This window comes from Danaus plexippus (assembly GCF_018135715.1).
Source record: "Danaus plexippus chromosome 22 unlocalized genomic scaffold, MEX_DaPlex mxdp_33, whole genome shotgun sequence".
Lineage (NCBI taxonomy): Eukaryota > Metazoa > Arthropoda > Insecta > Lepidoptera > Nymphalidae > Danaus > Danaus plexippus.
Genome location: NW_026869856.1, coordinates 42961 through 58589, shown reverse-complemented (window position 1 = coordinate 58589; position 15629 = coordinate 42961). Strand labels below are relative to the sequence as shown.

Genomic DNA, 15629 nt, shown 5'->3' with positions numbered 1-15629 from the left:
ACGACTATATATTAAGGAAAACCAAAACGATCTGATCCAAACACACACACACACACACACACACACATACACACTTCCCTAGTGACCGATACAGACAGTTTAGCTTCTAGTTGGAAAATAAATATTAAGTTTGTAAAATTTGTAAAGTAATATTTTGAGAACGAGGCGTGAGAAATTAAAAAGTACCTTAGTACCAAAGCATCCATATTAACAACAAATCATTATATACAGAGAGTAGGTATACATGTGTGTATATAATGTATTGTAACTCAACAGTCGTCGGAGCAGTTTCAGTATGTGGGTGTGGAACACGTGCGTGTTGTTTACTGAACAGTCGGTTCATGATGCCGCCACCTTCCGACCCTCCGTCCATCGAAGGCAGGTGCTGCTGAGAGCGCTAAGGGGCCGCGGTGTCATGTGCACGTTCTCATGATAACGGAGACCTGATAGCGCTGATACGACGCTCGCACCGCACCAGTAATAACAATAACAATAATAATAATATCGATTCCCACCGACACCGACTCGCCTTCGTTGAGAGTTAATCGAATTAATACATGACTCTATTGAAGTCCTCTTACTAACATTTCTCACGCATATTCCTGCTCGTTCCCTGCTCGCTGAGGTCGTCTCATTTACAAAAGACGAAAACGTTTGTTTGTTTTGACCTCTGTGAAGGGGTGGCTTTATTTTTTCCTCTCCGTCGACCGCGACGCGTCCGAACGACTCGCGCCTTTCAAAAAACGAATCGACGTCTGTTGTGACTTTGCGTAATTACCGAAGCTTTTGTCGAATAAAAACAGAAAGAAATACAAATGGTCCGATGTTGTAAAGATAATGACAAAACAAAACGTCTCGGTGGATGTGAGCGAGAGGTATTGTTAAGATTTAATTGAGTGTTTTAATAAAGTTTCACTTGTTTACTGATGATTGTTTATTTCAATAATAAAACCACTGAGCACAGAAGGCTCCGTGTGAAGTGATCGACGCGAGACGAAACGACCGCCACCAACACCGCGACGTACACAGAGACGAGTATAATATACGTAACACTGTGTTATATGAGAATGTTGACATATAGGAAGAACATACTGACGACATGAAGGGAGGGGGAGGGGCCGATCAGGTTTTGACTCGGTATTTTATAACACTCCATACTATTCTAATGCTCACTACCACCACCACTCGCTACTCTATGTTTGTATCTCTTTAAAACCGAAATATTCGTTTATTATAATATATTAATGTCATATGTCGATATGTTCCGGTGTGTCATCGTATCAATGTAAGTTGTTCCTCTCGCCCGGTGTAAAGAAGGGAACAAATCGCTGTATAAACTTAATATCGGGCAAATTGTCGACGCCGGGGGGCGAGGGCGGGGGTGAGGGACGGTCGGGGCTCGGGGGTGGTGAGGGAGGAGGGGGTGGTCGACAAACATCTACAGCTTTTATTGCGATGATCGCGTATTGATTCCACTCATAAGCGGCTGTCGCAAGATAATTTCATCTGCGGGCGACCGGCGACCGGCTTCGACATTTATTAGTTTATTCAGAGCGATTTGTGAGTTTATTGTAGGAGGAGAGTGTGGACTTTAAAGTCTTAGACATAGAGGTCACATTCAGAACACGACCCAACCGAAGGTACCGAGATGGAGTTTATTAAAAGGGTAGAAAAACTCCGTGTGTTTGTTGGCGGGCTCCGGAAACAAATTAGTTTTATGAGGGTGTGATTATCCGCATTAGATCGCTACATCGTATATATTATTAATTCTATATATTCTTACTTATGACGATTCTTCGTTGATATTTAGTAGAGCTTCAATGTTTGTACTGTGATGTCAGCGGTGACTGTTCACTCGTATTATATGTAAGGTTATAATTAACGTCACCTCTAGTTGACTGTCGCTACTATTATAATATATGTATATTCAACTCAATACAATCGCCTTTATTATATTTAGTATGAAAATAAATACAAATCAAACTAACTATTATAATTTTCAGTCGTAGTTCATTAGCGGGTTGCGGAGTCTGTAATTAAGATCTACAACAATGATCGTGTCAGAGTCAGTTCATGATGCCTCCACCTCCCACCATCACCCTCTCTCCCCACCCCCTCACCCTCTCCCAGACCCGAACAGATCCAACGCAGATAAATAGATTGATAGGACGAATACACACTTGGTTAGAGCGGAATGATATCTACAGACGATTATAAAATATGTAATAATAATAAATGTCGGAAATTTAGACGTTGAGAGAGTTTTATAATAATATATGTAGCTTGTCTCCAAAACACTTCACTGGATGGACGAGAGATGATAATTCAGTACATAGGAATAAAATACGTAAGAGTAGTGTATCAGTTACAGACGTACGTCTTCACCTGTCATCATGAGAAAATGCTTTGATAGAAATATAATACAATGTAATGTGATGTAACGACAGCAGAAAGGAAAAATAAAATCATCATGTCACTTGCGTTTCACGTGTGAATTTCAAATGTAACCTACTCCTTGGTCTCCATATAATAATGTGTGTGTGTGTGAGTGTGTGTGGGTGTGCATGTAAGAATCCTTATAAGTATGTAGTTGGTGAAGTAATTAATTTTTTTGTTCACAACGAGTCCTGTTACTGACGGACTGACATACGACACAAAGAAATGTGATGGTAGTGGGAAAGGGAAGAGGGGGAGGAGGGAGAAGTGACACCATCACACTACCAAGACGATAGGAAAGATTAGATTATCAGCTTAAAATGAATATAATTAGTGAAGGTAATATCGACAGTTAACCAATTGTAGTTTTTTAATTTATATATTTTAAAACTAAAGTATCACTAAATGTCCCAAAATTTTTTCGTATATCTGTCTCTGTCGCAATACAGCCGGCCATGGAGTAGGGGCCAGGAGAGTCGACTTACATCAGCTGACTGGCACTAACTCATATTATCATTTATTCATGCCAGAGCTCCGCGGTATAACATGAACACTGTCCTCAGTTGCAATGAACATAGAATGAAAATCCCACTAAGATTTCCGTTTGATCAATACTAGATAATGATATACATTTAATATCGTTAATTGAGTAACAGTTTTGATAACAGTTTTGATTCTTATTTCTGTTAGGTATATGTTGTGTACTCGCTGACTGACCTCTCGCAGTGTGTTTTAAAAATAATCAATGTTAGTATGAGTGTGAGACAGCGAGCTCCTACCTGCGACTATCATACTCCGGCTGTCATCATGATGTCACTGTTCTTTGTTGTTGTTAATTTGTTGCAAATATTTCGAATTTAAAGGAATTACATATATTTTATTTAACCAATACTAACTGACAAATTAGGTATCCAAAGGTTAGCTCAGTGATTAGTCGTCTTTGATCATATCTTAGCAAACTTTTCTCTGTGTAAGATTTAATTCATCTTCGGCTCGTATCAATCGCTTGAAAATGGAGATATTTTTATGAAGCTGATAAATGCTAATACATAAACACGAACCGGACTCACTCCGCCTTGTATCGAATCCTTGTAAATGGTTTAATAAAGAATGTAATCCTTCTGGAAGTAACTTTCATAAATCCTTTTTATTATAATAATACCCTCGATAAGTAAAAAGGTACATCGAAAGTTGAGTACGTATTGGAACTTGTACTTTTATAAAGTCCGATAGTTAAAAATGACGAGCTCGTTCTTTGTATGCATCGAGTACTTACGGAGCGGGAACAGTCAACCCCGCGTGTAATCCGTTAACTATGATCCCGGCTCTTATTGACATAGGAATTAGGGTGTTTATTGTATATCGTACGTTAAACACTGCGGTCGGGTGTTCGCGAGTAAGTGGGCTTAGCCCCGTCCAATTTTTCCCAAATTAATCTTTCTTCAAACACTTAGTCTTTGTTGCGAGACGCAAATTTAATCTTTTGCTGATCGGAACGGAGGAGGGGGGACGGGGGTTTGAAGGAGAACAGAACAATAGATCCCACAGAGGAGAGTAATGAACTGTATGATGTATTATAATAGAGCTGTTGGTGGTATATACAGTTAGCAATTTGACGATGTTAGGATCGGTGCGACACAGACTGTTGTTCTTTCGTTAAGGACAAGTATCAGATGAGTCGAAGGTAGTTTTTAAACATGTTCAGCTGAAAGTAAATGAAACAAGTCAGTAAGTCTCATCTAGTTTATTGGCAGACAATATTGCAAAACTCACTACATTTCAATAAATAACTTCTACATGTTACACACGAGCGGCGTTCGTCCCCAGGAACATCTCCCCCAGAGATCAGGTTCGGATGTTGACAGACCGACGCGCTACAACTTAATTCACTATTAATTCCGAGGAGTTCATTATTTTACACTATTTACATTTACAAGACTTACATATTTTTACAGAAAATATATTTTACAACAGCTACCGACGGCCTATTTACAGAGTCATATTACTATTGTAGCGACACTACAGGTCATGAGAAAGTTCAAATGAAAAAGTTTAACGGTAAGGCACGCGAACGACTATACTTCACAGTTAACAATTATTTTAACTACCAATACAAAGTCATGAAATAATTACAAGTCGTTTTGGAAAAACATTCGGTTTCAGAGAACATTACGACATATCTTACAATCAATTCTGTAGCTCGAGCTTCACTAACACTAAAATGATACATTCACATAACATCTGACGCACGGCCCTCAGTCCCTGATAGAGTTCGTTTGTGATGTCGGTGACCACTTCACATCTAGTGCTCCGTCTTATAGACGGCAACGTAGACCATCCCGTAGACCGTCTCGTAGCAACATTTACATGTAGAAGGGCTACGTGTGTACGCGGCTGTAGCGGTCGTGTAGTAGGCGTAGTGGCTCCGAGAGCGGCGCGGGCGCCATTGGGGCTACCGGCCGGGGAGGAGAGCTACGAGCTGGGGATGGCGGGGGAGACCGAGCAGGGGGGGAGATCGCGGCCGGCGGAGGCAGCGCCAGCACGTACCTGGGGGAGATCATTAACATATGACAGATAAGACTATTTGGACAAATATTGGTTGAAACTTAACTATATCTCATCTTAAGATGTAATATTTGTATAGCTTCCTTAAGTCAACGATCAGTGTTCATCGTTACATTAACGCTACAATAACATAAATGGAAACAAGTGAGCATTTGTATACAATATTTATCTTGTTTCGTTGTCGTCACTATACCTGTGAAGTAAAGCTCTGAAGGCTGCGGCGGGAGGCGCGTCGTGCCACAGTGGAGCGCCCAGACCGAGCCACCATTCCCCGCCGCCTACACCGACACCCACGCCCACACCACCCACGCCCATACCGCCGCCCCACTCCCCCACACCTGTACACGAAATATAAATATGATTCTCCTTCATTTATTTAATAACAGTTAAGAGCCTGGCTTGGTCTCCATCCAGCTAGAAACATGAAACACTTAGAGAAGATGAGACGAGCGTGATGATGACACCGTGGAGATGGAGACTGCACAATGAGTGAGAGATAAAATATGGACTGGATACTTTACACTTGTGAGGGATATAAAACATGTTGATCCTGTATACTATCATCAAATGTATACACACAGACACACACACACGCACGGGCATACACACACACGGCCACCGCTCTATCGTGGACGTGTTATTATAGTCATCAATTATGGAAATCACTGTTGAAATAATAACAACGTCCGGTGAGACGTGTGTCTGACACCCGACACCCGACACCGGACACCTGACACCTTCCCTTACATCGGCGATACATTTAGATGATAGAGTAAACTGACGAATAATACGATTATAATAATAGGTTACTTTGATAAAAACCATTAACGGGACTTCCCCTCCGGCTGTTAATGACTTGTGACAAACTAAACGAACCTCAAATATACACATTAAAGTTCAATTAAAACTGTTAAAACTGTTGCAAGATATTTATCGGCGACACTTACTAATAGTGTCAGCGTCGCTCTCAGAGTTCACTGAACCTTCACATTACACTTGTATTGTTTGTTCATATCAATTTTTTGTAAAATTAATTTTTATCTTTTACTAATTTTAAAAAAGACACTCCTCTAAGTTTCGAATGATCTTTATATTAACATACGCACGTCGTAGAGACATCCAAGAATGTTTTGTCTATAAAGTATATATTTTTTTTAGCTGTAGATCGTGTGAGTCTGACTGTACATGTGTATTTCCTCACCATGTTCGTGATGCAGGAAAGGCGCGTGTTCTCTCCCCAGTGCCTTCTCTCTTTTACGCCACTTGGCGCGTCTGTTCTGGAACCACACCTGTTGAACAGACATACATACAGTGTAACGACCACATGACCTTACGACACATCGACTGCCATGAGGCCGTGAGCCAAGAGTCGTCTACAAGTAATTAGGAATATTAACGGAGGAGAGGAGGAGAAGTCTCCACTCCAGATTTAATTTTTTTCATGTCGTAATTGTCGCCAATTTGTCGCCGGCTCTCCGCTACAATGGGGCCGTAATGAAAAGCAATTACGCATACGTGGTTTTCGCGCGCCGTCCGCGACAATCAGCTTTAGACCTTAAAACCTCCACTGAAATAATAAATTCCAGCGACGCTAGTCGGAGAATAGAAACAAATTGAGCTAGTCGAGCATCGCGCTAATAAAAAGACATTGTAACGAGCGAAAGGCAAAAATGTGTCATTTCATAATTTTCGAATGAGCGCATGTCGTGCGATTCGGAACCCGGCAATTACTGGCCCGAGCGATTATATAGAAGTAATTAAATTAAATATATTTCAAAGAAGGGTGTCAGAGTAGAGAGGCAATGCTGTTACGCTTTACGTTATGTTGTGTATATGTATATATTATGCAAGTGTTGTAATTTTTATTAAAATTAAAAAAAAAACATTAAGATCCTAAAGTGTGCAAAATATGATGACATCCACAAAAAATAAATATCCTAAAAAGGTGGTAGACTTGTGATAAAATTCAACAGGTAATAGTATCCGAACATATACCTACGACTATACTAATATTTCTTCTGGAAACTCATTTTTACCGTCGTCTATAAATACATTAACTAGTTATTGAGTGACAAAATAACTATAAGAAATAAAATATGGTAAAAGTAGAAGAGAAAATAATAAAAAAAATGATCCTTAATAACATTGCAATTACTTTAAAGATCCTTAACGCAGTTCAATTAATTCGAGCTCAAATTTTAAAACAGTCGATTGAAAATGCTCTCAATTCCCGTCGAGTCCTCGACGCGTGATTGTTCATGGTATGAGAGTCGCTCCTCGCTCAGTAACGCGTCGATTCTTTGCTCAATTGCATCCTAAACCTGAATCGTGACGTCATCATGCCAATGGTTTATAACGTGGCGTCGTTTGTTTGTTACAGCGCCCTCTGTGGAGATTAAAAGCAATTTACACTCGTTGGAGTGCGATTCAAGAACGGCTCCCTGCTCGATCGACAACAGGGCTGTTACCGAACTCATATTATATACTATATAGTTCAATGAAATAACATTCTACAGCGATATTAATATTATCGGTTAAAATATACATATGTTACAATTATTACTTGTCTGTGATAACACGATCAAAATTTAAAGACCCTTTATTGTTGGTCTATAGAAGAGCAAATTTCACTGTGGACAATTTGAAACTTAAGAAAAACCTAAAGAAATCTTGGGAACGCTCTAATGCCACGTTAAAACATAGCAATTAGGAATTCGTCTTAAAGTTTTCAGGCTCACGACTCACAAGGGCCAATCTTAAAACTGCAACTAAACTGCAATTAAAGAAATACGACGGTAAGAGCATCTAATGACCGAAATGAATTCCTCATTAGCAGTATACAGCCCTGCGAAATATTAAAGTGTTTTATTGTCTGTGCATTGCCGACTGCCTCTCGAGGCCGCGAGATTACCCTCTCCCCCCTCCGACCATCCCTCGCCACAGCCACGGAGTCGGTAATTACCAAATTGCAGCGGCGCTCACTTTAACTGCAGTTTGAGAGCTCTCTCGCTCAAACCGTGCTTAATTAAACCATTGTTAGACGACCGGCCGACGACCGCCGGGAGCCGCCGCCAGCCTCCAGCCCCAACTCTTCAGGGATAAGATCTATCGCGTGATTGTTCACCCGAGCTTTGAAAATTTAATAATCTCTAGAAAAGTTACAAACTATGAGCGAGACAACACAGTCCAACGAGTAAAGGAACGTTTATCCGTTCCAAGGAAAAAAATGAGAATCATAATTGTAAAAACTATGAAGAACGTTGACTAACTTGAGGTGACCTGAACATTTGTAGTCGCATTCGGTTTAAACATTCTTAGAGTCGGTAGTAAGCACAGCTCTCGAAGTCGAGCGATAGTTCGAGGTCGTTGGCTCCAATAGTTGTAATCCAAATGTGACAAGTGACTTGCCGTCACTTCTTCTTTTGCCAAATCTTTTTTTTTAATACATTCGAAACAATTTGACATATAAGTAAATATAAATTACTTATTTTTTTATTTGAAGTAATAACCTAGCTTCTGCTGAAACGATCTCTGATTTAGAGCAATGATGACAAACATGTCATCGAACTGCGGTTTGCTCTAAGCGTTTCAATCTGTGCGATTGTGTGAGGACAATGAAGCTAATGTTAATTACAGAGGGCGCCTGTGACGCCATCGACGAGGCCTGGACCTCCGACCAGAGACAGGTGCTGTGTGATCAGACACAATATTACTACTATTATCACAACTGATTATCGCACATGTGTGTACACGTGTACAGAGTAGCAGTAAGTTTAACACAAGTTCACACCTAGCACATTGTAGTAGGATTACATTATACACTGAACAGTTTTAATAAACAAGATAACAAGGAGACGATCGATTCAGGAAGTAACATGTGACACGTCGCGCGTACCCAAGAGCACACCACAGAGTTCACAGCGATCAAATTAATATCACTATTAGAAATACCCTCGTGGTTTGAGAAGTAATGGAACGTTCGTGTTTTATAAATTGGCGTACTTTGATATTATGTTATTAGCTTATAATTGAAATTGTTGAGTTTACTTTCTTTCATTTTGACAAATTTGAGACTAAAATGTCACGACCTGAGTGTAGGTTGTGGACCGATTTCCGCCAAAGACGTACGATATATTCGAGAAGGTCCTCTAAATATGACCCTGAACACGCCTCATATATCATGATCAATTAATTTATAACTAATTTTATAACAATTATTTTTAAATTGGTTACTGACCAGGGAATTGACCTAATCTGACCGAAATTATTTCAGATACACTATTACACAATATAATATTGTAAAATGTGGCCTCACAGGCATCACAATTTTTCTTAATATTTTCACATTCCTAGATAATCCTCCATTGTAAAGCAAAATTAAACGTTTTGTTTCTTTCATATTTACGATTTTTGATGTATATCAAAAGGATCACGAAACACTCAACACGAGACTTGTGATTGTCAGTTAGTTTAATTTAAGGCCAAGTCACTTGTAAGTTAATTAATGGTATCCCTACAGAGATCCACGTAACAGAAGTTCTAAATTACTCTAATATTTTTATATATTCCAAACATAAACAGTGCAGCGGCTAATCTTCGCTTATGTGACTTTTAAAATAATAGTAATAGTTTTTTGTACTGTATCCACCTTCGTATTAAATACGCAACGTTATGTACAAAACATGAAAATAAAAAGGTAACCGATAATAATAGTTTATAACACTTAATATTAAAAATAAAAATTCCGTATCCTTTGACAGATATAAGTGAATCATAATGTTATAAATACACGTCGATTATTATCGGCTTTACCGGGAAGTTAAAATTAAAATTTTAACAAATTATAAAACAGATTGAGCCTTCGAGTAGATTTGAATCAGCTCCGCCAACAATAAATGTATTTACTATATTTCTTGTGTTGGACGATGTCATTACTGTAGCTTTACTTTAATTTTATCCTTACCTTCAGATATTTCTTTTAACGATTACTAAAATTTTAGAAAGAGATCTTTATTATCAACATCGGGGAAGGCTAGAGTGGAGGAAGTTAGTTATTTATGATGTGGGACAACAAGCGACAGAAGGTGGTGAGAGTCACTGAGCATCGCGTCGGTCAGCTATAGAACTTCAAAGACTTTCAACGTTCTGATGAATATCGTTTAAGAAGGAGAGTCTCCTCCGACTCGCTCACTCAACATCAACTCAAGATGGTTTACATTTTTTGACTGCTTAGTATCATCGTCTTCGTTTCCAATCGTCCTACTAACCTGAACCCTCGCCTCGCTGAGGTCCAGACGTAGTGCGAGCTCCTCTCTAGTGAACACGTCCGGGTACTGCGTCTTGTCGAAGGCTCTCTCCAGCTCGTGAAGCTGGTAGGTGGTGAAGGTGGTCCGACTGCGGCGCACCTGCTTTCACATACACATGGTACGATACAGAACGATGAAAGACACACGGCTAATAAACATAGTCCTAGGAGTTGCCTAGAGGAATGGCTGGTTATCCTTTATTTTACTAAGACCCATTAAATATATTAATAGTGTGTTTTTAATTTACTAATTTATGGAATCTCTAGAACACAAGAAACGCTTAAAGTACATGTTGTGGTCGACAAAAGTAGCAAATTACCTTGCGTGGTCTCCCGGCGTCAAGTGCTTCTAGCGGCTCGTGGTCTGCTCGCCCCGGCTCGACGTTCGGCTCGTGTTCGTGCTCGTGTTCGTGCTCGTGCTCGTGTTCGTGTTCATGTTCGTGTTCCTGTTCGTGTTCGTGATCCGAGTCAGAGTGCACGCCTTCGCTTTTCAACTCGACGCCTTCTAAGAAAACATATTCTTTATAAAAATATGATCCAAACAGAAACGTGTTCAGTGATCAAAGTCGATACTGACTCTGTTGACGCTAAAGTAGTTATGAAAATATAACAGACTATTTAAATATTTGAGTGGCTCTAATATTATAGTGCTATTATCTGATTGCATATTGAACGTGCAGCTGTAAACGACAACTGCATCTTCTCCAAGGAGATGTATTTGACGCCTTGGGTACCTTCCCACAGCACCACTTACTTCTATGCTTGTATAAATATCAATACAATTAATTAAAAGATTCAAAATCGCATATAATATTAGATGTCATGTGTGTTACTAGAGCAGCATCATAAACATTCCTCCGTCATAGCTTGGCCGACTCATTCCGAAGCCATTACTAGCTCGTTCCCAGCTCGTTCCCAGCTCGTTCCATGTCATGACATCGATCTCTTAATCCGCATACACGCAGCCCTCGATAATACCGAATTACCACCCTTCTGCTCTTTAAACTCGCTAATTACGTACCGACGTCCCTTAACTTGAACCCTACTGCGATGCAAATAGAGACGAATTTCGTGCGAGCGAGTCGTCGCCGATTTATGAACCGGGGGATATCGGAGGTCGAGTCCTACCGACGACTGCAAACAAAATACGCTTTTTGTTAAGCACTTAACGTCACTCGACGTTACTCGCACTATTTATTTATAGTAATACTATTTTGTTACAATTGTTACGAGGAATTACCGGTACCTCGCAGATTACAACAACATTTAGTTTGAACATTATTATAATGTGAGTCGGTTCGTAACAATTAGGGTCCCTGTCAAAGGGAGCGCGACGTCTCAATGAAAAAACTCACAAACACGGATTAAAATATATTAATAACATTATAAGGAGATGTAAACTGCTCAATGTGCGTTCGGTTCGAGGTAGCTTTAACTTCAAACTGGTTTATTTTATTGTTTTTCTTATATTTGAGCAGTGATATGAAGTCCTGCGACCACTGGCCTTACTCCATGGCTATCATTTAAATTCATATCCATATTTTTTAAAGACCTGTGACGTCATCAACCTCCTATATATACAGTACAGTAGGAAGACCGTCTGCGAGTCTCCGTGAGTGTCCTCGTGTGTGTCACGTCTCTGTATATTCAGTCAGTTGTCTGTTAACAAGCTCGCTCGCCTGGAACTCTACTAATGCTGTCAAATTGCCACTTCAAATATCTTTCGTAACGAAAGCGCTCTTGCTCTTGGCTCGATGTTTCTTCAGCGGACTTTATTTAGAAGAGGACAAGTCTATTTTTCTTTGACAGTTGAACATTTTAAATATTTAAAAAGCTCATATGTTGTTCGAATGCTGGAAGCTCGGTGAGCGTTTCTCATATAGATATACAGACATACACATTCAATAGATGTTTAGCGTTACGTCTCCCTGCGATCCGTCGCGAATATAAATTCTTTACAAACGAACCTTTCTGTTTTGAACTCAAACTGTTTCAAACTGTGAAAAGTAACAGTTTTTTGTTTTCTGTTCCTGTATCAAGAAAAACATGAGAAAGATCATCAGCAATGTAATAAGATATATTTTAAAATTATAACCAATGACTTAATATGATTCAAAATATAACTTCATTACGACGACGACACGTAAAGGCCTTTATGTATATCGGGCTCCGACTCCTTCATACCGTTTATATATTACTAATAGCGTCAAAACTTCTCATAACTTTACATTCTACGGTGTCACATGTGGTATTTTTATAATTGCTCATTTTCCTTAACATCGTATTGTTGTCGTTTTTTTATCTATCAAGATGCGTGTCATTGGTCACTGACCGACCATCGGCGACCGCCCACTACCAACCTCCGACCATAAACTTCCCACCACCAGGTAAATCGTCCTCCTACATAATCACATATCGACATGATTAAAATTACCTAACAATTAACATTTTCCCCGCACCTTCCCCTGAGATGACGTCAAACCCATCTCGGTCTCTTCGTGTATTACTCTAGTGTCATTTATAATTTTAATTTACCAATCCAATGATAAAACCATGTCTAGTGCATGCTTCAGGAGCAGACCGTTACACAGAGGAACTAATGAAAACGCCTTTGTTAAAGATTCAATAGATCTCTCTATGAGTCGTTCTTCTAAATATTCTATTGTCAATAAACATTCTTCTAGCTGACGGCACGCTGTATTGAAACGTTAAAATATCCGTGTAGCGAGTGTCTGTGAGAGGCTTATTAAAAATATTATAACAATATGTAACAAGTCCACTAGAGAAGGACGCCTCGTGTCTTCTAACAACAGCGGCATCCATTCAGAGTCGGTGAGGCGTCATGATGAACGGATCCTCTGACGACCCAGAGCACACCAGATCGCTCCGGAGCCAGGCCGATCTGACCCTTGTCCCGCGGTGTGAGGGACCGTTCTAGTGTGGGGTGTCGCTCCTCGTTGTGTGTTATTGTTTGCTCGCTGTACCGGCGGGGGTCGCCTCGCCTCGTCTCATATTAGTTCTGCGGCTCGTTTGTTTAATATTTAATATTAATATCTGTTTGACTTGAATCTAATAACTGCAGACCTTGTGGCGGCTACTATACAGAGTGTTACTATACGGAACGTGTTCAACCTACACAACATTATAAGAGAACGAGCGCGTCCTGTTCATTACAGCCGGAGAGCGCATTGAAGTCTTTTACAGGATGTCTCGCAGCGTCTGGTGTGCGAGAGATGTTTGTCTCAGATGATGTACTTCTATTATCGTTCCGGTGTTTTTAAATCTATTGTGACATTATTAACGATATGAATACTTCATAAATTAAATATATATTATATTATAATTTTTAATTACGTCAAGTGGTAATTCAAGTGTTTTAAGATTGCTAATTAAGGCAATTAAATTCAAATTATTCATTACAATAACAATTTAGGAAATATCTGAAATATATGTAATTTATACAATTAATTAATTATAAAGCGTTAAACTATTCATTATTTACATATTTTTTTATTATATTATTACTATACGTAACAGAACCGTGTTCCGTGTAACAGAATCATTTTTCCTAATATTTAATTCATCGCAGCTGTGGGTCTGGAGGTCTTGTTCAGTATACTTAATCTATCTTCTGTACATTAACGATTTTTATATTCACTTCACAGATTTAAACAGATCAGGTATATTTTTATGATCTGGTTATGACGACGATGATCACATCGGTATGTGTTTATGTGTGTGTGTGTGTATGAGAGTCTGTATCACATAAAAATATGTTTTGACTCATTTTTCAGATTTAAGTGGCAACTTTTGTGTTTTAAGTATAAACGGATTATTATTTTTTTATTTAACTATGAGACTAACTAATAAGAGAAATCTATGTAATGCTAAATAATGTGTATGTGTGTACATAGCGTCGTGTTGTGTCGTATGTGTCGTGTCGTGTGTGTGTGTCGTATCGTGTGCGTCGTACCGGTCGTCTGTCGTCCGAGGATGCTGTCTATGGTGTAGGCTGTGCGGCGCGAGCTGGACATGGTGCAGCTTCTCCGGAGCTCACTGTCACTCACTCCGCGTATAACACTCTTACAACACAATCTATTATAATATTACAATCACTTGAATGTTAACGTTCCACATCGATGATATAAGTCAGTATGTTTTCTGTGACCGTGACTGTGCTGTGTGTCCGTCTGTCCCTGTGCCGGGCGGTCGACCTCACAAACCTATAACCGATTTACGACTGAGGTCCCCGGCTCGGCTCGACCGGTCGACCCGCCCTCCTCTAGAGCCTTCCCGCCGAGGCTCGGTCTCTCACAGGCTCGCAGGCCGCTCATATCTCCGTCTCTACATCAAACCACGCCTCTCTAACATCATTGGTTGACGTAGAGCTGTAGAGCTCCTACGACACCCCACTGTCAAAGAGGCGAGCGACACCACAGAGAGCGCACGTGCCTTGTAGAGCTGATGATACAATACGAGGTGGAAATTAAAATATATCGAAATGATCACAACATAACAACAATGACATCCCATAGACAATCATACCTCTCGTAATCTAGAAACCGAGCAGCGAGATGTCGGGATTTAAATACACTCATCTTTTTATAAAACGAAAGAAACCCATTAGGAGATTTAATTCCAGTCTTAAGTCTGTGTCATTGTTCTGGGAAGTCCGAGTTGTAGTACCTACGGGAGCGTCATTCCCTACATTGAACACTGTTTTAATATTCATTAACAATAATCTCACAAGTCACCAGTTAGTAGTAATCCCTCGCCATCCGATTAAAATAAAACAATACTTTTTTTTAACTTCATATGTAAGTTCATTGTGAGTATTATCACGATTAAAGCTAAGAGTCTACTTGAAATTATATTTGTAAAGTACAAATAAACTACTTAGACGTCATCATTAAACTATTATCTTTTGTTAAACACATTAATATACTCGTACAGTTTCGAGTTTCTTAAAAAAAAAAACTTTAAAGAAGTACATTTCACAAGGCTGATTGATGCATCGTAGTGATAGTAACGTACCTAGAAACCAATAGTGAAATGATCTTATAATATATTTGTATGAACCAGATTCCACCGCGACCTTCCCGTAGCTAAAGGTCACCAGTTGTCATCAGAGTGGATTCGACATCATGGAACAGTAATATTTACAGTAACAGTAATACACGGACGGTATTACACTTATGAGCCTATCGTGACTCGATATTAGGCTAAGTATACAGCAGACATCGAGCAGAGGAGAAACTCCGAGAAAAAGCGAGAGCGGGAGCGGGAGCGCAGGTTGAACTAAGAACTTGTAAATGACGACTGA

At 39.6% G+C, this 15629-nt stretch overlaps 1 protein-coding gene across 1 annotated transcript; it reads right to left on the bottom strand.

The window, feature by feature from the left end:
* Nucleotides 1-4814: 4814 nt before the first annotated feature.
* On the bottom strand, nucleotides 4815-14496 carry LOC116773646 (retinal homeobox protein Rx1-like). The gene is made up of 7 exons (XM_061528789.1): nucleotides 14280-14496; nucleotides 10627-10811; nucleotides 10269-10409; nucleotides 6203-6290; nucleotides 5322-5339; nucleotides 5195-5279; nucleotides 4815-4983 (listed from the first exon to the last, which is right to left on the bottom strand). The coding sequence occupies exons 1-7, from the start codon at nucleotides 14338-14340 to the stop codon at nucleotides 4815-4817; spliced, it is 747 nt and encodes a 248-aa protein (XP_061384773.1). The 5' UTR covers nucleotides 14341-14496.
* Between the last annotated feature and the right edge of the window lie 1133 nt (nucleotides 14497-15629).